The sequence below is a fragment of the Buteo buteo genome, chromosome Z, assembly GCF_964188355.1.
Source record: "Buteo buteo chromosome Z, bButBut1.hap1.1, whole genome shotgun sequence".
NCBI lineage: Eukaryota > Metazoa > Chordata > Aves > Accipitriformes > Accipitridae > Buteo > Buteo buteo.
The window spans coordinates 80227476-80254495 of NC_134204.1; the positions used below are offsets into that span (position 1 = coordinate 80227476).

Below are 27020 nucleotides of genomic sequence, written 5' to 3' on the forward strand. Positions count from 1 at the left end.
CCCCCGCCGACGTCTTTTCTAGGCGACCGGCGGCCGCCGCTGGCGGCGGCGCGGAGCGGCGGCATGAAGCGGCCCAACCTTCTGCTGACCGGTACGGGACGGTGGGAGCGGCGGGCCGGGCCCAGGGCCGAAGAGGGAGGACGCCGGTGGTGTCCGGGCGGCTTATGGCCGCGGCGGGGCCGCCGGGGGTGCGGGCGGGGGAGCCTGGCGGGGCTGGGGCCTCCCCCCCCGCAGGGCCAGCCCCAGCCCCGTTCACAGCCCGGGGTGATTCGGGGTGTGAGGGCCCGGCGCAGGCGGTGCCGGGCTGCCGTGCGTGAAAGCTCGGGGCTTTTCCGTATTCATTGGGGCTTTTAAACGAAGCAGGGTTTACTTTTGCGTCATCCCGGTTGGAGTAACGTTTCTGCACAAAGTGAAGAGTTTTATTTGTAATCTCTAGACGTTGCTCTTACGTGGTTTTCCTTCTCGTGCAGCTTTTTGCCTCCTTTCTCTTACATGAACTTGCCAACACTGACTGACAAAAGCTGCCTTTTTGACTCCTTAGCAGGTGATTTGAAGGGGACTTGCAGGCTCTTCTCTTACCATTTTATATGGCGTTTTGTCTCTAGGTACTCCGGGCGTTGGGAAAACCACGCTCGGGAAAGAACTTGCGTCAAGAACAGGAATGAACTATATTAATGTGGGTGACATGGCAAAAGAAGGTAGGCCGTATTTACAAAGCAGTCCGTCAAAGTAGTTCAGATATTTTTTGCTCTGTGTAACCATGGGCTTGTAGCGCATGTGTTATATATTAAATGAAAAAGCAATGAATTTGCGTTAACAGAAATGTTTTTGGGGGCATGAGCTAAGAAAAGCATTTAAGTAACAGTGGCAGACTTTGCATTAAGTAATAAATAACAAACCTATCCTTACACGGATTTGTAAGCAAAGCGTTCCTTGCTCTAAACACTACCTTTTGTTTCCATCCTCCTGAAATAAACACAACTATATAAGTAATTTTAATAACTGCTGTGACTTCACAGACTTCCACGAATTATTTTTGCTGCAGGAGAACTGTATGAAGGTTTTGATGAGGAATACGATTGTCCAATTTTGGATGAAGACAGGGTAAGTCCAACTACAAAACCTACCATTTTTGTATTCTGACTTTCTGTAATTCCAGATAAACATGCCTATCTTTGGGTTTTTTTGCAGGTAATTGATGAACTGGAAGATAAAATGAGTGAGGGTGGAGTTATTGTCGATTATCACGGCTGTGATTTTTTCCCTGAACGGTGGTTTCATATAGTATTTGTACTTCGTACGGAAAATTCATTTCTGTATGACAGACTTGAAAGCAGGTATGTCAGTGGAGTAAATAAGGAGTAAAGTACTGTTGTGTGACTTCACTGGAGATCTTGCTAGGGTATAAATTACTGATTCTCTGTAGAATACTTCATAGTGCTCTGCGTTACCTAAGACCATCTCTCAGTGTTCTTCTTGTTTTCTAGGGGCTACAAAGGGAAAAAGCTGCAAGACAACCTTCAGTGTGAAATTTTTCAGACACTGTATGAGGAAGCTATGTTGTCATATAGAGAGGAAATTGTACACCAGTTACCCAGCAACACTCCAGAAGACCTAGAGAGAAATTTGGATCAGATTATGCAATGGATTGAGCAATGGATGAAGGACAACAATTGACATTTGGTGAAAAAGTAACTCTGCTGGATCTCCTCCTGGGAGGGATTAATAAATGACATTCATAATTCTTGTACAATAAATGAAAATTAATTTTGTTGTAACTTGATATGGTTGGGGACCAGAAGAAGGTTCAGAATAGCCAGGTTGTGGGCCTTTGGAACAGCCTCTGGAGCACTCTGGGGGAGCCACACAGGAGAACTGACCCAAGTGAAAATCCAGCTGTGAATGAAAGGATGAAAAATACACAGTTGCCCTTAGTAGCAGGAACTAGGTTCCTGCAGAACAGACAAAAGACAGAAATCTTCTGGAGCTTACAATTAAAATCAAACCTTCCCCCCACAAGAAAACTGTGAAATCCTGATAAGTGATGGCAGTTGAGGAGCTTTTGAATTCTAAAGGGTAAAACAGTGTCCTGCAAATGAGTGAGTTTGTTTCTGAACTGTTAGACTAAAACCTGCTATACTGCGCTGTATTCTTGAATGTGTGGAGGGTAATGTAGCATCAGGGCTTGTATGATATATTTTGAAGAGGGTGCTTTATTTTGGAGGAAGAGAAGTGACTTGGTAAGAGGTATTTTAAAATAATTACACAGAACTTTGAGAATTACTTATGGCATAAGGAAACATTGGCTATATTGGCACTGGTGTGGAATATTAAGCAGAAATTTTCTTTCTCCTTTTTCTCTCTGTATTCTCCGTCACCCACCCCAATCATGGAATGCACTTAACACTGTAGGTTTATCAAGGAAGTACATCATTTGGCAAGATAACGAACCTGCGGTGATCCAAACCATGGTTACATTTCAAATACTGGCAGGCATCTGTTGTAATTGCTTGTAAAGCCTGGGTCCTAGGAGAGCATGGCTGTGCAAAATAGAAATAACTTTTCTTCACCGAAAAGGTGGTTTGTAAAGCCTTGTGAAAGATTCTGTAGAAAGTGCTTGCCAATGAACTTTTTATATACACGAGTTTGAATAGTAAAACTCTATTTGCTTGAAAATTCCTGTTGTGAAGGGTATTACGATTAGGTAGTTAAAGGTTCTTTTATTCCAAGTTGGGTCTAGATTTTTTTGGTGAGACTTAACAGAGGAATGGTACCTCATCAGCAGTTTCACCCTTCTATAAACCCAAACGGTGAAAAATCAGGGGTTTCCTTGCAGAATCGGGACCAAGCGCAGTGGAAAGGCACGCGTACGTGTGTTCCTGTCGAACCGCGGCTGTCGGGGTTATTGCGTGAAGGGGAAACCAGGCGGCGGGTGATTTCTGGCGTGGAAGCGCCTGCACCGCTGCCAGCTCTTGAGCGTGCTTCGAATGGCCGCCTCTTCCACCGTAAAAATCACGTTTCCAAAAGCTGCTTGGGGTTTCCCTAACCGCTGCTGGGGTGGGGGTGTGCGGGGGGAGCCGTACGCAGGCTGTAGAGCTTATTAACGAAGGCAAACGGAGAGCTAAGCCCGCTTGTCGCTCCGTCCCCGCGGAGCTGCCGCCCCGCTCCCGCCCGCCCCGGAGGCGGGACCGGCAGCGCCCGGGCCGGGCGGGCAGGTGGGACGGGGCTCTGCGGGACCGGCACCGGGGCCGGGGCCGGGGTATCCCCCAGGCGCTGCCGCCGCCGTGTCGTCGTCCGTCCCTCCGTCCCTCCGTCCCTCGCCGCCGGTTTCCGCGCTGTGGTGTGTTACCGTGGGGCGGGAGCGGTCTCGGGCAGCCCGAACCCGGTACGGGAAGCGGCCGGGCACCGAGGGCTTCGGGTTTTTTCACTTTAATGTTTTGCTGCTTTAGCGATGGAGTTTTTCTGGTTTTTTCTAGGTAAAATAACTCGTTGTTTTGCGGGAGGCACTGCTCACGTTGCCGGTAAGTGAAGTGCCCTCCGTCAGGAGTTAAAAAAACAAACAAACAAACACCAAACAAAAATTACCAACAAAAAAAAAAAATCCAGGAGGAGAAGAAGATGGAGGAAGCAGAAGAGGATGACATGACATGCGGAGACCTGGGGAACGGACTCGGGAGAAGACCTGGAGGCATTTATGAAGGGGAGAATTTACAAAACTCCTATTCATTTAGATCTAGGAAGGGATCTGGAAAGGTTTGCAATTCTCTCTTGTTAGCAAAGAGAGTGGAAGAAAATGATGCTGCAGCTCCTCCCGGTTCAAAACGAAACAGTTCTTTCGACGGATCATCCAAAAAGCCTGGTACCAGTTCCACGCAACAAAATGGCTGTGGTAAGAGTAATTTAGAAGTTGATTATTCACCATAAGAAAAAGCTCTGTTAGCAGAACTGAGCAGTTCAGCTGCTTCACAAGGTATCATCAACTTTAATTCAAACCGTTTGCCAAAACACTTTGGAGATCTCGGAAGGATTCCGAGAAGAGGGATGCAGTGCAGCCTCACAGGTTAGTTGGTGCAGCCTGTAACTAAGTCTGCTGCTGTTGGGAGTCGCAAAAGGAGATGCTCGATGCCATTGAGGCAGCAGAGGAGTATCTCTGTTCTTACATCTTCCTCCCAAAACATCAATAGCAGAATTGGTTTTCAAGTGAATGAGGCTGTGGCCCTTCTTAGTGTAAAATGACCATTTTTAAAGTGCTTAGTCTTGCGTTTGGAAGTGACATTGAGCGAAGAGCATCCTGTGGTGGGGGACAGCATTGTTTTCCTCTAAATACATATATGAAATTGAATGGAATTGCTTGGATTCCTGGTTTAAGTGTGTCTTCCTAGAGAGTGTATCTAAAGGTTGTGGCTAAATATTCAAAACGCTGCTTGCTATTTAGTTGAAGTTTGTGAATTGGCATACTTTTGAGGTTAAGCTGTTGTTTTAAGAACCTGCCCATCTCTGTTCTCCCTGTGCTGGCATTTATTTTTTTGTGAAGGCAACACTGCTGTAAATAAAATCAAATCTAGGCAGTGCTATTCATTACAATTTAGCTCCCTTCCCTTGTATTTTTAGCCATTTTTAGTATTTTGACTGAAGTATTTCCATATAGCTTGCTTATTTCTCTCCTTTAGAACAAGTCCCCACTATTCTCCCCACACACCGCAGTAATTATTCTTTATTGGTTTCAGCATCTTCAGTGTGAAGATGTCACAAGACCAGCGTAATTCCTATTGTTTCACTGTCCTTCTCCTGGTCTCTGTGTGATGCCTGTTTCAGATCTAGGTCTTTCACACAGCAATATCCATGTAAGCATGACTAAAGTCCACATGAACCTGACTTTGATTTAGTAGGAGGCTGCATCTTAACACATCTCTGCAATACTCAGTTTAAGAACAACGATACATACCAGTAGTAACTGCTTGTTTAGGGGAATATAGGATCTTGTGGGATACTCCACCACCGTACTTATCTTCACCTGTTGAAAATTGCCTCTAGTTCTAAACAGTGCTAGCTACTCTTGTGTTGACTTTGGTTGTTGGAAAGTTACAAGGTGAAAAGAATAAAAAATGAAATTATGTTTTTAATCAAGATGGCGATTTTGTTGTGGGGTTATTTTTAAAGAAAACTCTAAAATAATTGTCCTTATTTTAGGTCTCCTTACAACTGACCTTTTTTCCCATTTCACTTTAACTGTGAAACAATGTGTTTGAGCTTAGTATTTATATATTGCTTGAATCTGTTTATATTAACTCCAGAAGAAAAAAAATACAAAGATGAAAATTGACCTCTGCATGTTACCTGTTTTCTGGGTAAAGCAAATTCTCATGTTTTCTTTTGTAAATATTATAGTATCTCATCATTTCATATCTCTTATCAATCCTACAGCATGTAATAGTGAAGTGTCAAATGAAGAACTAAAGCAACAACTTCGGGAAGCTTTAGAGGTTAGTAACTGTGCCAAGTATGCTGCTCTTGAAATTTGCATTTCCTTTTAACATAGCAAAGTAAAGCACAGTGTTAGGTTAGCTGAAGATCTTGGCATGTCCAGAATCTTGGGTGGATTCAGGTACTTGGAATTAGAGTGGTAGTTGGAAGGCTCATTAAATTTTATGCCAGGAAACCAGAGTGTGAGCTGCAGTTATACTCTGGATTTTTTTTTTTTTTTGGGGGGGGGGGAGTATTTTTAAAGACGTAGAGAATATTAAAAGGAATATACTCCTTTTTTAAGGATTGTACTCCTTTTCTAGCAGGTGTTCTTTTTGTATTAAGCTTTGGGGCCTGAAAATCTGCAGTGGGTTTTTAATCTGCATTTTTGTTCAAAGGTAGTTAATGCCTACATTTTCATTTTCCTGTGGTTAAATGTGTTGATGTGTTGGCATCAGTCCAGGGAGAAAGAGCAGGGTGACCTCAGCTGTAAAAATACACACTTCATCTGCATTGTGTTCTTTAACCTCAGGATAGCACATGGTAGGTCATTTTCAAGTTATATTAGCATGAAGAACCTTCAGTGCACAGCAAGTTAAAATGTCAAGGAATCTTACTCATTTCCAGTTAGACAAAACTGATGAATTGCCACTGCTCCCAGGTACAATTTCAGTGTCAATTGTTGAAGTAATAGAGCTGGAAGAACTATGAAAAAAAGGTTGGTATGACCACAAGTGAACAAACTGAGTGACCTACAAAGGGGTTAAGGAAAGATAAGTATACAAAGCAGTAAATTTTCTTTTAACTCTTGAAAATTGAAAAACTGCTTTCTTCTGAAGGGGGGGAATGTTGCACAAAGACGTGATTGGCATGTACCTGGAGCAGGAATCTGTTTTGTTGTTGTTTTGTTCTAGACAACTAGTGGTTTTGATCTAACAGTCCTAACATGATACTCACACTATAGAGTATGGATATTTTGTATAATATAGTATGTCATATTAATATAGCATTTATATTTTAGTATATATTTGTAATATTTGCCACTGCATATTGTAAGAAAACTGTATTCTGTTCTGCTTGCTTATTTTAAAACTCCATACCTATGTTTATATATAAAACTTCTTTAGCAAGGCAGAACTGCAGTGGTTTATTTTCCACATACACTGGAAGAGAACAGACAGAATAATAATTACAAGTATTCTTCTTTAAGGATTTTGTGCTAGCGTGCACTATTAATGTTTCTTCATTGCAAGCAAGCTATGAGTCAGAAGAGTCATAGAGACTAGAAAGATGAGAAGATTGTTTTTTGAAGAGGGCAAATTTAGCTTGCTGTTACAGTCAAATTTTAACAGGATTACCTTGGCTTTTACTCAGTGTACCTATTTTATTTTGCTTCAGGAAGTTGAAATTTTGAAAGTTGAGCTTGAAGCATCTCAAAGACAGCTTGAAGGAAAAGATGAAGCCCTAAGAATTCTGCAGAGCATGGTAGGAGTTGTTCAGAAATCATTTAGGTACTTAGTGGTAAAGGAGGGAAAACAGAATGAATCTTCCTGCCACTCCTCATCAAAACCCCCCAAACCTAAGTTCTTCCCAGGGCTACAGTTTAAAGCCTTGAGTCTGCAAGTGTCTACAGACTTGGCTTCTATGATTTACTACTTTTTCTGCGTGGAACTATTGTGGCTATTTAAGAAGACTTTACTGTTGTAGCAAATTCTCATAATTTTATCTTTGAGGATCCTTGAGTATTTATCTATTTAACTTAAAGAACAAGGCCTTCTTTCCAGCCCCTTAAATTATAGATTTTGCCAATGCTTGAAATTCTGCTGCAAAGCACAGATATTTGCAGATGATTTCTCCATCTGTTGTCTTAGAGGACAGTATGCAGTAAATGTTAGGTCAGTCTTTTGTTCACAGTTTGTAGTATTTTTATTCACTATCACAATGAATAATGTAGAAATCAATTCCTGTTTTTTAGCCTACTTGCATAACCCATTTACAGTTCTGCAGTTTCTACCCTCAGACATTCGTAGTAAGTTACACCTGGATCAAAGTGTAAGTATGTTGTAACCAAGTCTTCTAAGAGCTGGTTTTGTGGACAAGCCCTAAAGAAGACATGATCTCATTTTAAATGATGTTACATTTTTCAATAGAAAAGATTATGGGATTGAAACACAAGTTTGCTATGCAACATAGCTATTTGTGACTTGAAATTCGAACTCACTGGGACTTACAAGCAAGTTGCTAACGTTTGTAATTCTGCACGGTCCTGTTTAACTAAGAATGTGAACTTCTCTTGATGTCAAACTGAAAATTTGGCTAAAGCCAAATTAGGTAAACTTACTTACAGCATTTGACAGTTGTGCTTTTTTTTGCAGGCAGTGTTTAATAAAGCCACTAGTCATACAAAAGCAATGCTTAAGAAAACTGAGGAAGAAAAGAGAACTTTAGAAAAGGTACGGGTGCATGTTTCCTTCACACCTGTGCAAAAACAGAGTTCACTGCTATTAGTATGAGGTTATCAGACTGTTTATTTAAATTGGTACAAATCTGCCATTAGCTCAAGGTTTTCGTGAAAGTATTCTTATTCCTTTTTCATAGAAAGGGAAAATGTTAATGTATCATGCTTTTCATATAGATGTTTTTATGCTATAGTGTGTACAAATAACACCTGAAGGTTACTAGAGTTCTTTCTGTACTTTCAGTTCGTCTTTGTTGTGAGTTTCACAGTCATTCATAGTGAGTTGCACTATTTCTTAGTTATTAAGCTAGAACTTCCCAACGAGTCTAAGAACGGGTGCCCAATTTTCATAGGGAAGATGGGGAGGAGGAAGGTGACATTGAGCTACCTTGTTAAACTGAGTTTTATGCTTTTTTTCTCTTCCTGTGTGGCCTTTCCACTGAACAGTAAGGGGACAAGGAAATGTGGCAGCGTGGGTTTGTTTTTGTCATAAGCCGCTACAAGCATTAGTTAATGCAGCAGAGTCTGGAATCCATAGATCAGTGATGCAGAAAGGTTTTGGTGTCTGGCACCGAATGTATTTTTAACGGTGTCATCAGTTGTCATCATTGTTGGTCACACAGATCTCTGTCAGTGCCAAACTCAGCACCAGCAGTTCCTCTTCTTCCTTTCAATGGGAGGCTTGTAATGAACTGCTGCGGATTTGTTTTGTTTCCACAGGAAATAAATATTTTGCAATGGGAAATTGAATTTGATCAGGATAGATTTAAAAACATAGAAGACACATGGACAGAAAAATATGACAGGTATTTGACTTACATTGTGTATCTTTGGGGGTTTTTTTAATTGCATTAAATGCTATTATGTCATCTTCCTTGTGTTCCAAGTTTGCTTCATCAGGTTTTCTGGAGTTTTTGTGTTTTCCTAATTTCCTTCCAGACTTGGGAATATTTATTTAATTTTCATGCTAGTCACATTTGTATTTTTCAATTAAAACTACTAGAATTACTAATTCTCAATTCTTTAGTGTGTATATAAGCTAGCTTTGTTAGGCTGATTTTTTATTTTCATCCTATTACGTTATTATGTTAGCCAGCTGGAGCCAGACTGTCCTTATTTACTTTAAATGTAAATGAGGCATAGAAAATAATGGTATGTGCATGCGTGTGGAAATATCATTTGCTGGTTAATCATTGCTTTATTTTCTTGCATTGTAGGTATGAGCATACGTACAGGTAAAATGGAATGCTCTTGAGGGAGGCTGATCAACTGGTTCTTTGTTTAAATAAGAGTTACTCTGGACGGACAGCAGGTGTGGTTAGGCAAGCAGAAGATGCCAGAGGCACTAAACTAATAACACAATATCAGGCCTTGAAAAATGTGACCAGCAGGCTCACTTACTTAAATGTAGAAAAGATATCTCTGAAGGCTACCCATCAGAATTATTATTATTTAAGTGGAGAATTTTATTTAAAATTTTCAAACTTTGAATCAAAGAATAAGCCAAAAGTTTACAAACAGTTCATTTGTAAGAGTTTTGTTATGTTACTGTGTCTTGTTCACCTGTTAACTTAGTTACACTTGTCAAGGGATACCTCTTGAAAAACCCTTCGGCTTTGCTGACTTAGCAGGGTAGTTTGGAGCAACAAAACTGGTGTTAATGGTTGAAAGCTAGAGACGTGGCTTTAGAAGACTGCAAGCCAGGAGCTCAGTCCACTTTGCAAAAAGTTTTCTGATGCCTGAGACAAGGATGAGAAGAATGTGCATTTCCCATTGTTTATTCAAGTGAAATAATCCAGGCTACTATTTAAACAACCAGGAATTTACAGTGTGCTGCATTTACTGACAGCTGAAGAGATGCATCAAATAAATTGTATTCCTTTAACATTTAGGACTTCAGATTGCCACTTTTCAAGAAGGAAATACTTAAATACTTCAAGGAAAAATGCATTATAAATGCATATTGTATGTACTCAGTTGCAACGCTCAAAAGTACTGCTGTTGAGAACAGCATTAAGACTACAGGAAGTTTACTTTCTAAAATTCAGACCAGAGCCATGTTGTCACACGTCCAATAGCAATTTTGTTCTTTCAAGGAAGAGATTTCTAGCAGGTGTTTCAGAGGTCCATAATTACAAATTTCTTTGTGTTTCTAATGGTTACGTGGTACTTAAAACTCACCTCTTGTTAAACCCTGAAGTTGTTGGCACCGTCTACTTACATATGAATGAATACTTTTTATTTCTTTTTTTTAACATTCACTTGGCCATACTTGGGCGCGTTTAAATTGGTTGTGTGAGGGTGTGGTTTCATGAACAAGGGGAGCCTGTTTGAACAGTGCACACTATCTGGGTTGCAGAGAAACCTCTGCATGAGTGCAGCGATTCCTGGTTTTGCTGCCTGCCCAGCCACCTGCAGCCTGGGTAACGAGGAGTGACTCCACAGAAGGCAGCCTGGCGTCGCCTGCTTTCTTAGCCTTGGTTCAGTGCCAGTCAGACCAAGCCTACACACAGAACTTCCTTCAGAGGGTTAGGTGGGAGTAGTTTTAGGTTGCTTATTAGCCCCTGGCTAGCAGATTTGGATCTAACAACGTACTGCATATTATTGGTACAGATATTGTTATGGAAAAATTTTACAATTTTTTCCATAAACGAATGTACAAGTGAGGAAACTGCTTGTGTAATGCTGCATGGATGATGTCTTGTCAAACCAAATACACAACTCTTTTCAGTTTTGATTTTTTTCTTCAATCTTTCCAGTAATCCTAATTTTAATTTGCAGAAGTATTAGATACAATGTTTTAACAGGCTAATTTTTTTTTTCATTTGAGTAGCCATTTTAAAGTATTTTATTGGAAGCTAATACAGCTTTTTTCTAACTTCTGTAGGATATATTGTGAAAATGCAGCTCTTAAGGAAGCTTTGAAACTGAGAACAGAAGAAGTAAAAACTCTTAAAGCTGAAAACACAAGTAAGCCACCAACAGCTATTCCTCTTAATATACTGTTTCTGAGGAATAATTCAGGATTTAGCAATGAAGGAAGTTTTCTGTTGGGATAAGTCTCTTGTTACTGGCAGCTGATATTAGCGGATATGCAGAAGCCCTCTTTAAACAGACAAGTTGTGTTTGTTGTTTTCTCACATTGTCACTTGAACAAAAAAGAAAAAACATTAAATGACAGGAATAGTCAGGTATGCATAGCTCAAAGAGTAGATCAGGTGTGAAAGAAGTATACCTACCTTATCTCCCTGGTGTGGTGACACTGTGGGTGTGGAGGGACACAACCGGACCATGCTCCTGGTCGTGTCCTGGAAGGAGGCAACAGCAGCCAGGGGAACCACCAAGTGCTCCTGCTACAATGACAATCTGCACTGAAGACATTCTATTTTAACATATCGACATAGGTTCCCTTAGTACAAACTTTGAAGTATTCACCTTGATAGCTTTATAGCGGAGCTTTTCAAACTGCAGATTGTGCAGGCGTGTGGCTGGATCAGATGGCTCAAGCCCCTTTCCTGTATTTTTGGTTTCCAAAAAGCTTTAAAACAGCTGATATTATTTTCCCAATACTGTGCTATTCTAAAAAAGCAGCTGTCTTAGTTGTAAGTGTACAAAGAGATAAGCACTTAGTACTGAGGCAGAGTAATACATGAAACGGTATCTCTGTAAGTCGGTCATTACCTCTGGGAAAACACAGAAGGAAAGACAACTGGGATCTGAGTTTCTGGATCCACATAGTCTCATTGTATTCCCAAGCTGCTGCTTGAACTATAGGACTGCTTCATTTGGGTGTAGTTAAACTCAGAAATTAAGAAATCAGAGCAGCAGACTTTGTAATCACTTTCCTTGTTTTATTTCATAGTCCTGAATCAGCAGTGTTTGGAATTTCTTGCAATGCTAGATGTGAAACAACAGAAGGTTGTTCAGGAAAACATGTCCTTGAATAAAAGTGGCATTACAGATTTTACAGGTCTTGAAGTAAGTAGGACTTGCATGATTTTCAAAATGGCTGGCTCAAAGCTATGTTTATATGCAAAATATAGATAAATTTTGCTTACTGATTATTTAACTGTTTCTTTGAACCAAATTTTAGCTCATGACAATATGCCCTTGTATGCCTGTTAATCAGTTTTCTAATTTGTGGTGCGTCATGATTCCTATCTTGCAAAGAAAGAGTAAACAGAATGAGTATCAGGCTATCTTTCACAAGCCAGCATGCTTACTTTTTTCTTCTCTGTATCTTAATTCTTAACTCCTAGGCCTACTGCTTTACTTTATTGAGTGAAAAAAAAAAATTCTAATGAGGTCTGCAGGGATACACAGGCATACACAGGCCAAAAATTTTTGCCTTTAGGTTATCTTGCAGAAAAAAACATTTAATGTGTGTGGTTGTGAGTCAAAAGAAATTGTGCCTAAATCTCTTGTAGCTTGCTTCCCCTGACCCTTTACACTCCCTTTGGAGTTTCGGGATGTTTTTTTGCTAGTCGTGGCGTATTCAGATAGATACTTAACTGGTGGTTTGTTTTGGATTTTAAGCTGGCAGTTCTTGGAGCCTGCACCTGCAATACATCTGGAGGGCAGCCTTGCCCCTGTGCTAAAATGGCAGCTGTAACTCGAAAGCAACTTCTTCATCTCAAGCAAGAGGTAACGCTGCTTGGCTTAGATCTGAACAAGCAGAAGGGTGCTTGTGCTGAAAACCAAATAAAGCCAGAAACACGCTACTGCAGCTTACACAAACTAATGTGTCTTAAAACAAGAATGCTTCTCAGAAATAATGTTTGTAATGCTTGTAATGCCCTAACTTTTGCTGATATAAAACTGTAACTATGATATCAACCAGCTTTACTAGTAAAAAGAGAATTCTTTTTCTCATTCTTTTTCCTTCCACCCATATTTTTTAATCTAAAAAAAGGAAAAACACTCTAAGCATGTGCACTCCATAAATATATAGACAGTGTCAGTGTGGACTACCACCGACCATTTTCCTTCCTGCCTGCCTGGCAGTGCATTCCACCCCTCCCTTGCATTGACATCAGCACTCACAAGCCTGCTCTCCCAGCTAGGTCAGGAAGCTGATCTTGCTGAAAACTACACATTTACATCACACTTAAATCAGTAACATGATTTCCAAGCTCTTAAGTTTTTTAATTTAGTGAAATTCTATAGTTTTAGAATTTTTATTCTGATTTGTATTTGAGTCTGCAAACATGGTAACCATCCTCGTGGTCCTACTGCAGAAGTCCCAGTTGACTTACTGGTTTTGAAAACAAGTACTGTCATGTCCCTTTTGTACCAAAGTTATTAACCCTGACAGAGATACCATTCTTTTGCTCCTTTTGCTCCTGGCCCAACTGGCATATGCCGTCCTTGAGCTCTTCTGCATGCACAGAGATAAATGGGCAGTGCTGGAAGCTTGTCTGTGTGGATGGGTGGTAGTGTGTGCGTGCGTAGAGGAGGAAGGGTAAGGACTTCAATACACATTTCAAAATGTGTTTCTTAACATGGCAAGAAAGCACTTCATTTGGTTTGTACTACTTCTCTGGTTATATTTATTTACAGGTTGACTGTGTTAATGAATTCCGTCTGTCTTTTAATATACATTTTAAATCAGCTATTGCTTCCAAATTGCTTAATATACCTTAATTTTCTCTAAATTAAAACCAGATTGAAAATCTGAAGAAGAGTAAAGATGAAGCTTATGTAATGGCAGATGCCTTCAGAATTGCATTTGAGCAGCAGCTAATGCAGAGGAAGGACCAAGCCCTGAGGCTTGCAGAAGTGATAAAGATTAAGAAGGAAACGAAATTTATGAACTGGAGACGTCTGAAAGACGATGGTAACTGTGCATGCTGTACGTCTGTAATGGTTGACTGGAAAAGAAGTTGGCTGACAAATGGCACAGGCAGACTTTCTTGCTGTATTAAATGTATGGTTGTGGTTTAATTGCTGACTGAGGCTTCTGAAGAGCCAAGAAAAAAGGAACAAAGTTATGTCAAAACCGTAAATACGTTAAATAGTGTGTCATGTAGCTGAAGAATTTCTACCAGAAGCTTCACATATGTAGGGAAGGGTGTCTAAGTGGAATATATAAATACTACTGTAGGAAATTGGAGCTACCAGTCTAGGCTTTTAATATAGCTCTTTTTTATTACACATTCATGAACTGTATTATCTGAGTAAAAACATGCTTGAATAAATAAGCTGTTACCCAGGATGACAATAATATGCTGGATATTAAGGTTGTTTGTTATGAAAACAGCACCAAAAAGCTAACATCTGGCAAGTTTAGCCTGGCCATTGTAGATGCTATCAGCAGTTTAATGTGCTGGATTTTTTTAAAATGATCTCTATGTAAGAGTTAGGGAAGGAGGAGAAATGCAAAAAATATATACTGAGCTTTCACTGAAATACTAAATACAATGCCATTTTTCATTATGTCTATGTATCTACATCAGTATTTACTACTCTTATACTTCACATGGTCATCTGTGAGTTGCAAAGCACTCTATAAAAGCGAAACAATTCTTATTATCCTTTTCTTCTTTAAGAAAGGATAAAGAGGAGTGTTTAAGTGCTTATGTCATGATCAAAACCATAGCAGAATTTAGGAGTGGCACTTCAAGGTACATTCGTGTTAGCATTTACCTGGAGGTGCCAGGCTTAGAAGTTTGGTGGGTCTTCTAGATTCCTTCAGCACCCTCGGGATGTAACACTAAAGCAGCATACAACTTGAATATCTGTTTCCCCTGGACTGACATAATTGTTTCCGAGCTCTACATCCTGATACATACATTTCATAATTTTAAAGTATTCTAATCAGTTTAGAAATCTTAGAAACTTTTAAACAGCTTATGTCAAAGAATCTTTTTTTTTCAGGCTGACTGTTTAAAACCAAATTACCAAGAATTGTTGTTTAACTAGAGCATCAAAGTGTATTTCCCATACAGCAAAAAGAATTCTATTTTCAATTTGCCCATAGGTCTGATGAAAGGTCTGTTTAGCCTTTAAGTGACGGTAAGGGTGGTGCTGCACATGCAAGTAATCTGCCACTCTATGTACAATGGGAGAAGCTGTAGCTCACGTTGCCCTTTTGGAGGAGATGGTTCAGAATCCAGTTTTATGCCAGTTTTACTCCAAAGTAGTTTTTCTCCTCCCAGGCAATTCCACAGTTCTTGTACTTTTCCTTAGGATGTGTGAAGTTACAAGGGAACAAGAACAGTCTGGGGCAAAAACTCTCGGGCCTGCTCTCATCAGATGTGGACTGTAGGAAGGTTGAAGATCTAGACAATCCTCATGAAATCCTGAAGATCTTAATAGATTTGGTTAGTATTTTGTTGAACTATTCATCGTGAGTTCTTAGGGGAGCGCATAAAACTGTTGATTTACGTGGACTGCCTTGTTCCTAGCTCATAAACTAGTGTATTTTCTTTCTCTTTTAATAAATGCACAGGTAAATGACAAAGAGGAGGCTCTGGCTCATCAGAGGAAGGTTAGTTACATGCTCGCTCGTGCCATGGAGATGAAAGAGGATGTTTTGGAACAGGATAGAGGAGGTGGTGCGCTGGGGAGTCAGCTCGAAGCCCGGGGGTCATCGGGCCCCGTACGCACCTGCTGCCAAAAACTCCCTTCTCAAAACAGTATTTCTTCAGTTCCTGGTGCGGAAACACGTGAAAATCCGGTAAAAACACTTCAAAAGTCACACTCCTGGCCGTCTGAGAAAATAATCCACGTGGAAAAGCCCACGGAACCGCAGTGATCTCTGCATAGCCACCCGCTGGAATAAATTTATTGTCAAAAGGGGGATCTTGTGGAAGTGCCTAGAAGCGTCCTGTGACGACATCACTGGGGGCCAAACTAGGGCAGTGCGTTAGTGATGCCTCCTTTAATGACACAGTAATAGCGCGGCAACCGCTGCTTTGGCGACACATCCAGCTTTAGTTAATTTAACAGCGGTTTCCCCACGAGATGAAGCAGGCACCGGTCGCCTCCCCCCTCGCCTCCGCCTACCCCTCCCCCTGGCCCCGCCTCATCTGGTGACGAGACTGCCGGGGTGAGCGTCGCGTCACTGCGGAGGGTGACGTCAAGAGAACGGGCGCGGCCGGGGGCCGGGGCGCGAGCCGCGGCGCGCCGGCAGCCCCGCGTGGCGGCGCCCTCTGCCGGCGGGGCGCGGGGGCCCCGCGTGGAGGGACGCGTCAGTCAGAACGCCGACTCCGCCCCCTCTCCCGCCGGGGCGGGGCGCGGGCGCGCATGCGCCGAGGGTGCGGCTGGGCGCGCAAACAAGGGGCGTAGCCGTCGCCGTCCGGCAGCCGCTGGCGGGGTGGGGGGGAGGGGGCGGCCCGTGAAGTGAGCGGCCGGCGGCGTCGGTGCCCGCCCCGCAGCAGGAGCGCCGCGTTCTCCCCCCGGGTCCTGCCCGTCCCCCTCGCCCGGCGGCCCGGGAGAGCAGCCCTGCTCCGCCGCCGGGGGGTGAGTCCGTCCGTGCGTAGGGGGCCGGCGGGCGGCCGCGGTGGGGCCGGGGCGCGGAGTGGGGACGCGGGGCCCGGCGGCGGTGTGGCGGGTCGACCCTGGCTGGGCGCCAGGTGCCCACCAGAGCCGCTCCGTCAGTCCTCCTCCTCAGCTGGACGGGGGGGAGAAAATACAACAAAGGGCTCGTGGGTCGAGGTAAGGGCAGTTTAATAAAGTGAAAGCGAAGGTCGCGCGCGAAAGCAAAGAAAAAAGCAATGATGTTACTCTCTACTTCCCATCGGCAGGCGACGTCCGGCCACTTCCTGGGAAGCGGGGCTTCGGTACGCGTCGCGGTTGCTCCGGAAGACCAAAATGCCCCCCTTCCGTCTGCCTTTACTTAACCTTTGTATCTGAGCTGACGTCATATGGTGTGGAATATCTGTTTGGTTAGTTCAGGCCAGGTCTCCTGGCTATGTCTCCTCCCAAGATCTTGCCCAGCCCCAGCCTGCCGTTGAGGGGGGCAAAAATGTTGGAGAGACAGCCTTGATTCTGTGGGAGCCCAAACACTGGTGTGTTACCAACACCTTTCTAGCTACCGATGCAGAGCGCAGCGCTGCAAGGGCTGCTGTGGGGAGAACTAACTCCGTCTCAGCCAGGCCCAATACAGGCGGTCACAGGTGTGCTGGTCACGGACGGCGGCCACGGCCTCTTGGGTCGTCCCCCGTGGCGGGGCAGCCGGCTCCCGGGGCTCCCGGGCAGGGTTGGTGGGGCGTCGGTGGGAGCCGCTGTGGGCCCGGGGGGAAGCGGAGTGCCCGAGGGGCGGGATGCGTTCGGAGGCGCTTGGTGCGGCTCTGACCTGCCTGTGTGTCTCCTGCCCCCCGGGCTAAGGGCCGGCGGTCAGCGCTCCCCTCGGCGCCCGTCAGCTCCGTGGTGTGGGGGCTGACTGCCTTCGTCTTACCTGGTCCGGCACGGATGGGTGTCTCGGTGGAGGAAAGCGTCCTCAGCTGGCGTTGAGCGCTGAAGTTTCTTCCAGGCCTGAAGAAGGGCTTGCGTGCTTCAGAACTGTTAAGACTGTCGTTAGTCAGAGAAACTTTGTGCAGTAAGGGTTTTGCAGTCTCAGTAGCATCAGCGAGTGCGCACTTTGGAAATGGAAGGTGGTAATGAAGCAAAACCAAACCCGTGTGGGTTTTTAGCATATGGTTTGCTACTGGCACACTGTAGCAGCTAACTGCGTAGTACTCTTGCGGTAGCTCATGCTGTTTCATACTAGATTGCTTAGGTGGATGAGTTGCCCCTAGAAGTTTAGAGATACTAGTGATGTTTTGCTTACTTCTGTTCTATTTATTTTGATACAGGGCACAGAGTATAGTGGACATGCTTACACCATACGCTTACAGGCGTTAGATGTTTTTAAGACATGCTTCTGGATAGACTGAGAAACATTCACAGTGTGTGTTTCAGTACAAACTATAATGGCAGAGAACTGGTTATTTGTACATTCTGAAGAAATGAGTGGAGTGCAGAAAAGGATCCGGTTGACTGCCAGCACTAGATGCTGCTGGTGTCTAGTGCTGTATTGCTGAGGTTGTCTAATGTGAGTATCTGTTTATTAATAATGCAAATCAGAGAAGGTGAGAATATTGAGGGAACACTGGTTTCCACTGAGGAATGATCTTTCAGTCCTAATGTAATAATCATATTCTCATGACTCATTTCCTAATGCTGAGTAATAAATGCTGATACAACTAATGATGAAGGCACTGTGGGCAGTATGTGAGAGATACATTTGTTCAGTTGAGTGAGTGGATTCTTCAGCTGTAGGCCTGGCTGCTGCTGGTACCGCTGATGTGTTGGAGCACTGCTGAAAATCAGTAATTGTTGATGGACAGTTTTTTCTGTGTGGTGTGAATGATACCACTTTCTGTTAAGAAGAGCTGTGGATGAACAAAAGAAAATCTTCAGGAGCTGAAGATGATGTCGGGATAGAGTTGTCTGATGCGTGTTGGTGATAATATAATGCTGGTAATAGAGTTTTGTTCTTCTGAAGAAATTGTGTTGAACTAATAGAATATTGCTCTTTAGGCAAGGCAGTTTAGTTTTTTGCAGTGTGCCACGTAAGCTTTTCCTTACGTGTCTGAAAACTTCCATAACTTTTATCTTCAACCCCTGATTCAGCTAGTAAATTTGCAGTGGCAGCAGCTGCTGCAGTTTTGGGGTTGGGTAATATATTGCCTTGCTCAGCAAGAATCATTTTAGTTTTTATTTGACAACGTTTAAGTTTTTCACTCAGTTGTAATAATAAGTTTTGCTCAGTTGTAATGAACTTTCCTGTTAAGTTGAACGCTGATAAACTCCATGGGCAGTTGTACCCTTACATTTTTTTTTGTCTGTGTGGCCTCAAGCCTATGGGTGGGTGTATGGCATAGGGATATTGGAGGGGGGCAAGGAGGAGAAAGCTGGTAATTAAATAATTAAATACCCTTAACGTGGGAGGAGAGGCATACTGTGCTTGATGCAGCACTTCACTTCTGTAGCACTGTGAACTCACATAGTCCTTAATGGTTGTGTTTCTGTCAGAGGCTTTGCTGTCATTATGGTATTTGCTGGGTGGTAAGCTGGAAGAAACTACTTAAATCCTGTTCTGAGAATAAAAGCTTTAATACAGATTTCTGCTCAGACTAAATGTAGTGATTAAACACAGTGATGGAGTTGAAATAATATAACTTTGCAGTGAGAAAAAAAACTTTCCTGATAAGCCATTAAGATGGCTACTGTGGTCAGCTTTCTGGAGTGAAGACCTGTGTGCCTGTGTTTCATTATCTCTAAACCTGATCTTGTGTTATTTTAGCATGCTCCATATAAAAGCAGGCCTGGATTCTGCGGTGATAATTAGCTGGGAATAGCTGGAGATCTGGTAGTGCCTATATACATTAATGCTACAGAGAGTATTTTTCAGGGATTCTTAAACATCAAAAGGCAGCTTGTCATCAGACGTTAAACTGGTTAGCTGGTAATAATTAACTCATTTTATTTTACAAGTTACCACCACTGAGAGTACTACCTACCTCCATTTAGAGAGACTGTATTTGATAAATAAATAAATAAATTTGACAATCCATCCTGTAACTTGGCTGTTTTCTATCCTAGCAGATTTGTGTCAACTTCTTCCTTAAATAAGACTGTGTTAAGAAGTCCCTGGTGGCATGTTGGTTTTGAACTCTGCAATATGTGCCTATTAGTGGAGTGGTTTTAAATGCACTGACACAATTCCACTTTCACAGTCATCCAGATCACAGTATTTGCTTCCTTTAGGTAACAAGTTTTAATGTAGTAGAATTATTGCCTGTGTTTCTTAAGATACTGTCTTTATGCAATTTAAAGTGCAGTATTAGGAGTTTGCCAGAGACCCAGCCTTGTCTGACCGGGCAGATAATGTAAGCAAACCTTTGCTATTCTCTTTTGTTCTGTTTAAGGTTGTCTTTTGGAGGCCTCAGAAGGTGAAGAAGGTGTCGATGTGACCTAAATATTAACTGTTCAGAATCCTTCCTGAGATTGCTGCAGAATAGCTCACTCCAGTACTGTTCACATCGGCTGTTCTAGGTACTGGCTTCACCATGGTGACTGCTGCCTGGCATAGCAGTTGAGTGTTGTTAGTTTTCCACTAAATAAACTTGGGCAAGATAACAAAGAATGCTGGTCTTGAAATCAGGGCACAAGTAAAAGCTTTGAAAGATAAGAGACTTATGGTGAGCTTGTTTAGAAACATACCAAATGTTTACCTAGAGAAGTGGCAAGTATTCTTAGTGTGCTTTTTTTGTAATACATCATCAAAAAGTATTATTTTTGTCTTGAAGCTGAAGAAGATGAATAAAATGAAGAGTTGACTGTTAACTGGGAAGAAAAATGGATTTTTGCCAACCCACGTACTGGGAAACCCTTGTGATCAGTCTGTTCTGTGCTTCAAGTGAGATTAGCTGCTGCTTAAGGAAGCGAGATGTACATAAGGACAAATGATGTGATGAGAATTAGTGACCTGTAACTGTAAAATGGTCAGAATGGCCTGTGTCCATCTGTTAATATGTCATCTTCAGTGTATGTCTGGCTGAAGGAGTAGTAGATTAGCACCCCAGGACTTCTCTTGATGTCAGGCCTTGTAGTTTACTCATACAGTAGAGGGTCAGATGTATTAAGGAAATAACAGACTTAGCTCAATTCAGCACAGTGATCTGTCAAAGTAAATCTCTAAAACTAAATATGAAGGATATTTTTTTTGTAACAGTTTCTGATGTCATTGAGGTACCTGAACAAAATTAATTTCAGAGGACATCTTTAATTTATTGGCGATAGGTGTTTATTTCCTTCACTAACAATCAGGGTTTTTTAAAAAACATTTATTGGTGATATAAAAAATACTAAAAATTCTCATTGCATTAAATTGGTAGCTTAGCTTGCAGGGCGTAACTCTGCGAACAGTCTTTCATGTAGATAATTAAGAGTGAAGCAGCCAGATTTACAGGCCCTTGCCAGGACCTTGTGCTAGGTTAGTGTTTATTTCACTTTAGAGACCTGTTTTGGTGGAGAAACAAACAAAACCTAACTTTGTTCTCCCTCTAAAGTACATGACTTTATCTTTTTAGCTCTTTGACCTGGCTCCTTGTGGGATGAGGTAAGAGTGGGTGCCAGTACAAATGAAGACGTGGGAAATGTGTGGCTGGAGAGTGGTGAGGGGCCTGTGATCACCACCCCTTTTGATCAGAGCTGTTAGTCTGCACATTTGTTGTAACTTCAGTTGTACCTGAGTGATAAGACTGTATAAAATATTCCTACAGAGAATAAAAATCAGTATTATGTATTTCTTGATCCCCAGTTTCCTCATAATCCTTCAATATTTCTAGTTTATATGATCTGTTGGACTAATTTTTGACTGTCTGTTTTGTTGCTGTCCGTAAATACATGCTTTAAGGATTGGATCTGTACTTTAATGTCTCTTAATGAATCACCAGAAGCTGTTAACCTTGTAAGGCTCTTAACTGAAGTAACTTCCATTTCAAGTTGTAATCTCCCACTTGCCAGGAGGTTGTGAAATGAGTTTATTGTTACAGGCAAGAACTGTATTCACATGAGTGTAAGAGAAATGGCATTAGGTATGTACTTGTTGCTATTTGATGCTCATTAGATAGCTGTGTGAGACTTGACTTATGCTGCAACATGCTGAGGATGGTTGGAGTAACTAATTCATGGCCATGGATGTCAATGTAGGGGTATATTTGGATTGTTGATTTTTTTGCTTGTATATGGGCACAATATACTGCATTAAGATGCATACTATTTTTTTCACCTTTCTTGTGCTTTGCAAGTCTCTATTTGAACTATATATTAGCTTAAAAAAGTATTCTTGTCACATGCATGTTAACGTGGTAGCAAGTGAACGCACCTGATCCGAACCATTCAGTGAGAGGAAACCTTACACCTCAGTGGAGTAGGTAAGGCATAGAATCTAGATCTGTAGCTGCAGTGTGGCGTAAGTGATATGAGAGGATTTAAGTATTCTTTGAGCTCTAAGCTTTGAGAAAAGACAGTACTAGATGGTCAGAGTACACTGAATGGGGTAGGGTGTGAAGTCAGCCAACGCAGAGACTAATGCACTGATTAGAGTAGAAAGAAAACTAGACAGACCTCCACAGGTCTAGTTTCCAGACATTAGTCTAAAGGGTTCTGAGTCCTTTCAGTTTACTTAAGGGAAGTGTAAGTAACATCTTAATTATATGTTATAGGTAATTGCACAGTATGGGTGTTCAGACATGAAAAAGATGGGGCATTAGGAAGCACTTCAGAATGGCCAAAAAGACATAACATTGAGTGGCTGGAAATCTTCATTAAACAAATGAAATGGGATGTTTTGCAATAGGGAATGTGATTAATAAATAGCTTTCTGATGAGTTGGTAAGTCTCTAAAAAGAGATTTTTTTAAGAAAATTATTTTGTTTGCGTCTCAGAGAAAGTTAATGAGTTAACGGGTTTTGTGTTTTGAGTAGAATAGAGATGATGCACTGAATTACCGTGCTGCATTTTTTTTTCCTGGCCTTGCAGGAAGGTTTAAAAGGTGGATTTAAAGGCAGTTCATTGGTCATTGTGGGGGTGGAGTACTGACCTCAACCTGCTTAAATGCATTGCAGCTCTGTGTTAAGATGACCCTGTTATACTTCAGTGCTTCAGCTGGTTATCTGCCTTGCAGTCCTGATACATTGTAGGTTTTAGTCTTCTGGGGAACATTTGGTCCTAGCTGAAAGTAAATTGAGGTTGTTTGGTGGGATAGCTTGGGACCAAAGAGAATATGTCTCGTAAGTGTCACGTTCATATGCTCAGTGTTGAACTGCTTATCAGGTATGAACTCCTAAAGGAGCATTTCTGCCAACAGAAGGATACTTTTCGTGCTTCCTACTGCAGTTTAAAGCATGAAATATCTGGGATTATGTAGGCATCATGTATTTAAACAGTTCATTTGTCTTGCAAGGGTAATGGCCCATTTTGGGTTTTTGCCTATGAATGGCATGGTGTAAAAAGTAAAGGGGGTCAAACTAGAAGATCCTAGTATCCCTTCTGTTTCTAAACTTCCTGATGTTATAATGCCATAGTACGTGCTTTCAGATGCATTTGGTTTTAATAAGACAGCCTCATTTCCTGATTTAAGGTGAATTTTTCTGCATATTGTGCATAGTGTACTGAGTATACTGTAGAGCATATTCAGAGTACATAGAGGCTGACAGTCTGCAGCCCTGTTTGTACCTACATTTTGTTTACGTGGAGAGAGAAGAAAGTGTTATTAAAAAGAAAAAAATACTTCATAGATGTTGTCTTCTAATAATAACAGTTAGCCTTTGTAAAGAGCAAAATGCCATGAATGAAATGCGGTATTTTTCTTTTTAGGTTTAAGAAGGCTAAAGCTTCACTAGAACTTTAACTAGAATGGACAGTTACTTTAAAGCTGCAGTCTGTGACTTGGACAAACTACTTGATGAATTTGAACAGAATACAGGTTGGTTCCTGTGCTGCCTTGTTCCCCCTCATAGTAATATTGGTCAAATGACTGTTACTGTGGAATTTGAAAGTAACATATGCTAAATAAAAGCTTGTATTGATGAATAGATGGGATTTAGAGGGATTGCACTGTGGAAAGAGACGTTTTTTATAAACTTTGCTTTTGATCTCTTTTTGCTTATAATAGATGAATATGACTGCTACAGAACATCTCAAAATCCGTATGACTCAAAACACCATTCACTTTCTTCAGTTCTGGACTGCTTACATGTATACCCAACACCAAAACTGGAAGAGGATGCTAACAATTGTACTTCATCAGAAGAAATCTCTCTAGCTAGCCACATTGGAACAAGTGAAGTGCTTCTGAGTTATTCACCTCAAAATGAGAAGAGTGTTGCTGGGCCTGATCTTTTGTCCACTGTGGACAGTGGTTCCTTAAATGAAGTTCAGGCTTCAAACCTGGGAAGGTGTAGTATACCTGTGTGTGATCTTGTTAATGACACAGGTAACTCAATCCATTCAGTGGCTGCTCATGAAGATACTAAAAAGTTGCAGCCAGATGACTTCCAGTACAGTGAAGGTTTGATTGGCTTTGGCACATCTTGCATACCTGTTCCTGCTTGCGTGTCATCAGCTGGTTCCAGTGGTGTTTCAGGTAAAGAGCAGAGTGATGGGGTCTCAGTGCTACAAGATTCAGGATGTCTTAAAACAGAGGAGATTAATCATTTAGCTTTAAAATCACACAGTTATGCTACAGCAAAGATCTCGGATCCATGTGATGATGAACACAGGACAGAATCTGTGAAGTGCAGTGAAGTATTTGATCAGCTTGAACAAACTGCTCGCCTTAATACTGTATGTGTCCCTGTAACACCACAGAATTTGAATGCATACAGTCCCAAAGATGAGAAAGCATATGAAAAATTGCCTTGTGAACCACGAGATGAAAGTGCATATTCTGCAGTAAGCAAAGAGACACGTGAAAGAAATGCCATAGAAAAGGTAGACTCAAAAGATGAGAGTAATGTTGAATCCATGCCTTCAGATCTGTCAAAGAGGCCTCTGTTGCACAAAAACCACGCAACATTACCTGGAAATTGTGTTTTGCCATGTCAAGCAGGAGCTAAAGTAGAGTTGGAAAAGAAAATCACAGAGGAGAATGTAGGTAGTGAAGAACTTAATAGCAATGAAATACTAAACAGTGTTTCAACTTCGTGTATTTCAGTTGAGGATGTCCAGGCCTCGCTGTCATGTCTTCCACTTCCTGTATCTATATGTGGTTCATTAGTTGTAACGGAAGAAAAAGTTAATCCTCTACATCAAAACGAAATGGCGGAGGTTGTTAGTGATATTTTGACTGTTCATACTGGAAAGTCTAGAACTGATCTCTCCAGTAGGGAATCCTGTGAAAACACTGACTTGCATGAACAGGAAGAATATATAGCTAAAATCAAAGAAAGTATTGTGGAAGAAAGTGCAGATGGAGAGAAGTATGACACTGAGAATGTAATTGATGACAGTGATTCTCAGCAAATCAAAGCTTTTGCTTCTGCTTTTCTAGAATACAAAGCTGAGCTGTATGGTGTTGGTGTAGACTGTTACAACAATGAAAGTATGAGCGTAGCTATGACTGACTTTACTGTTGACGAGAATGTTATTAAAAGTGATAGTCTAATAAGCGATGCTGAACTTGATGATTTCTTGTATGGACAAAGTCTTCAGGCCAATGTGTTGAAGTCTTCAGACAATGATACTAACTTAATGGAAGTTGATGCAGATGAAGGGAATTTAACAAAAGTGAACAACCTGGATTTCACAGAGGTCACTGAAGAACATAGGCAAACAAAACTGGAGGAGATATCGAGCATTAATAGTAATCTTAAAGTATCTCTTATGGCCAATGAATCGGAATCTGCAGTAGAAGAGGGTATGTCTTGTATCCAGGACGTGACTGAGAGTGGTAGTGAAGCACTAGTTTCTAACATTTGTACTGGAGGTGCGAGACCAAAGCAGTTGCTTGGCCTTTCCCAAGGAGCTGTTGGTCAGAGACAACTGAATAGAACAGATGTACTTGAGAGAGGAAACCAGGAAGACAGTTCTGTTGCACAAGAAGCTCCCCTTTCAGGCACCGGTGTAAATGTTGGTAAAATTTCTGACCCTGTGCACTCTAGCGAAAGCAGCTCTGAAGCTGGAGGAAATCAAACATCTGAAAATGTAGAATCACTTAAATTACCTGCAGCTCTCTCATGGAAACAGCCATTGTGGGTTCCCGATTCAGAGGCACCCAACTGCATGAACTGCCAAGTCAAGTTCACATTTACAAAAAGACGACACCACTGTCGTGCGTGCGGAAAGGTAAGTTATTGGATAGGGGACCTACGTTACAGAAAGCAAATGAGTTCTGATTTAGGGATAACTGAAATGGAGAAGGGAAAGAGTATTGACAGAATTTTTCTTGGCTCAAAGGATTGTGTTTAAAAAAAAAACTTTTTGCCTTCATAGAAACTTAAAGACTGTTGGAAAAGACAGATATTAATTAAGAAACATATGACCTTTTTTGTGAAAATAATTAAAGGGAAGTACAGAAGATGTTCTTATTTTTATCTTCTGTTACTTGCTAGACTGTGTTTTGCATAGAACAAGGAAGATGACAGTTGACTACTTCATACTAGTCACAGTGAATCAGCTTTTTACTCAGTTTTAACTTAAGCTTAAGTATTTAAGCTTAAAAAAATTGATGGTGATGATTGGAATTCAGTTAAGTGGTTATACTAGCTGTAAAACACTGTGAATCTGGAAGGATTGAATTCTTTTAGGAGCTGTAATAGCAGTACCAATGCAAAGGATTTATAGCCTAAATCTCTCCTCCTGTGTGTTTAAATATATAATTTTCCAGGGGAGTCATCTCAGCGGAAAAGTATGCTACTTTTGTGGGGTACTTGCCAACTGAGCAAGTAAGCTGTAGAATTTTTTTTCAGCCTGTGGTCTTCTGCAGTGAGTAAATAATGTCAAAGCTTATTCTCAATCCAGAATTCCCTTGTAAGCTACTGTGGCTTACACTTGTCCTAGTGCATAAATGGAAATAACACTAATGAACTTACTTTTCAGTGTTCCTCTGAAAGCTTTATGGATGAGAAGATACAGCAAAGACTAATGTCAGGATATACTAACTTTTGTATCCCCAGTGTTGAGAGGCAACTAGAGAGGTTTGGTAACTTTTTCCCAGGATGCCTCTTCTAGCACTGTGTATTCAAAGCATAGTACCAGGTTACTTCAACTGCACTAAGTGTGAACTAAAATGTAGATCTGAATTTGGCTGCCAAGAAAATTAAGAACTCATTGTGACAACCTAAAAGTCATTGAACTTAATCACTTCGCAGGGTATCTTGTTGAAGTTTTGTAACAGTTTAAAAGACAGTTCTTCAGAGTGGGTTTCATTTTAGTCATAAGACTGACTTCAAGTTCCTGTTTACATTCGCTATGAAATTTCTTGCACCTTGTCTAGAGATGGGGATAAAAGCACCCTTCACTACACAGTCCTGTTTACAGCCATCAGCTGTTAGTGTTCCTAATCTTGTATGTTACCAGAGGAGGTTTTGGCAGAACAGTGTAATTA

At 41.5% G+C, this 27020-nt stretch overlaps 3 protein-coding genes across 8 annotated transcripts in view; all 3 read left to right on the forward strand.

Moving 5' to 3' along the window:
• Positions 1 to 1783, forward strand: AK6 (adenylate kinase 6). Its single transcript, XM_075021833.1, has 5 exons — positions 1 to 91; positions 606 to 698; positions 1046 to 1104; positions 1192 to 1337; positions 1488 to 1783. Exons 1-5 carry the CDS (start codon positions 64 to 66, stop codon positions 1675 to 1677), a joined length of 516 nt encoding a protein of 171 aa, XP_074877934.1. The 5' UTR covers positions 1 to 63; the 3' UTR covers positions 1678 to 1783.
• A 1421-nt stretch (positions 1784 to 3204) lies between these two features.
• CCDC125 (coiled-coil domain containing 125) lies at positions 3205 to 15717 on the forward strand. 2 transcript variants are annotated; one of them, XM_075020590.1, is made up of 13 exons: positions 3205 to 3340; positions 3477 to 3889; positions 5425 to 5483; positions 6862 to 6948; positions 7839 to 7916; positions 8642 to 8727; positions 9139 to 9156; positions 10809 to 10891; positions 11784 to 11899; positions 12458 to 12565; positions 13586 to 13757; positions 15110 to 15243; positions 15372 to 15717. In XM_075020590.1, exons 2-13 carry the CDS (start codon positions 3619 to 3621, stop codon positions 15675 to 15677), a joined length of 1518 nt encoding a protein of 505 aa, XP_074876691.1. In that variant the 5' UTR covers positions 3205 to 3340; positions 3477 to 3618; the 3' UTR covers positions 15678 to 15717. The 2 variants fall into 2 exon arrangements, with proteins under 2 accessions (XP_074876691.1, XP_074876692.1); XM_075020591.1 differs by having other exon boundaries at positions 3229 to 3385.
• Positions 15718 to 16230: 513 nt separating this feature from the next.
• Positions 16231 to 27020, forward strand: part of ZFYVE16 (zinc finger FYVE-type containing 16) — a 35554-nt gene continuing 24764 nt past the window's right edge. For 4 of the 5 annotated variants that reach the window (XR_012648816.1, XM_075019478.1, XM_075019479.1 and 1 more), the window contains exons 1-3: positions 16231 to 16384; positions 23291 to 23399; positions 23589 to 25759. Coding sequence is in view for 4 of the 5 variants with exons in the window: in XM_075019478.1 (XP_074875579.1) it covers positions 23330 to 23399; positions 23589 to 25759 (2241 nt within the window). In the remaining variant the exon portion in view is untranslated. The remainder of the gene's footprint in view (positions 16385 to 23290; positions 23400 to 23588; positions 25760 to 27020) is intronic. The other variant, XM_075019477.1, reaches the window with a different exon arrangement.

What these genes read in the sequence shown, in the direction of transcription:
- AK6 (XM_075021833.1), top strand. Translation starts at nt 64, where the DNA reads ATGAAGCGGCCCAACCTTCTGCTGACCG. An exon ending in GGGTGACATGGCAAAAGAAG is followed by an intron (nt 699 to 1,045) that starts GTAGGCCGTATT and finishes TTTTTGCTGCAG; the next exon opens with GAGAACTGTATGAAGGTTTT. An exon ending in TATGACAGACTTGAAAGCAG is followed by an intron (nt 1,338 to 1,487) that starts GTATGTCAGTGG and finishes CTTGTTTTCTAG; the next exon opens with GGGCTACAAAGGGAAAAAGC.
- CCDC125 (XM_075020590.1), top strand. Translation starts at nt 3,619, where the DNA reads ATGGAGGAAGCAGAAGAGGATGACATGACATGCGGAGACCTGGGGAAC. An exon ending in AACTTCGGGAAGCTTTAGAG is followed by an intron (nt 5,484 to 6,861) that starts GTTAGTAACTGT and finishes ATTTTGCTTCAG; the next exon opens with GAAGTTGAAATTTTGAAAGT. An exon ending in TCTTAAAGCTGAAAACACAA is followed by an intron (nt 10,892 to 11,783) that starts GTAAGCCACCAA and finishes TTTATTTCATAG; the next exon opens with TCCTGAATCAGCAGTGTTTG.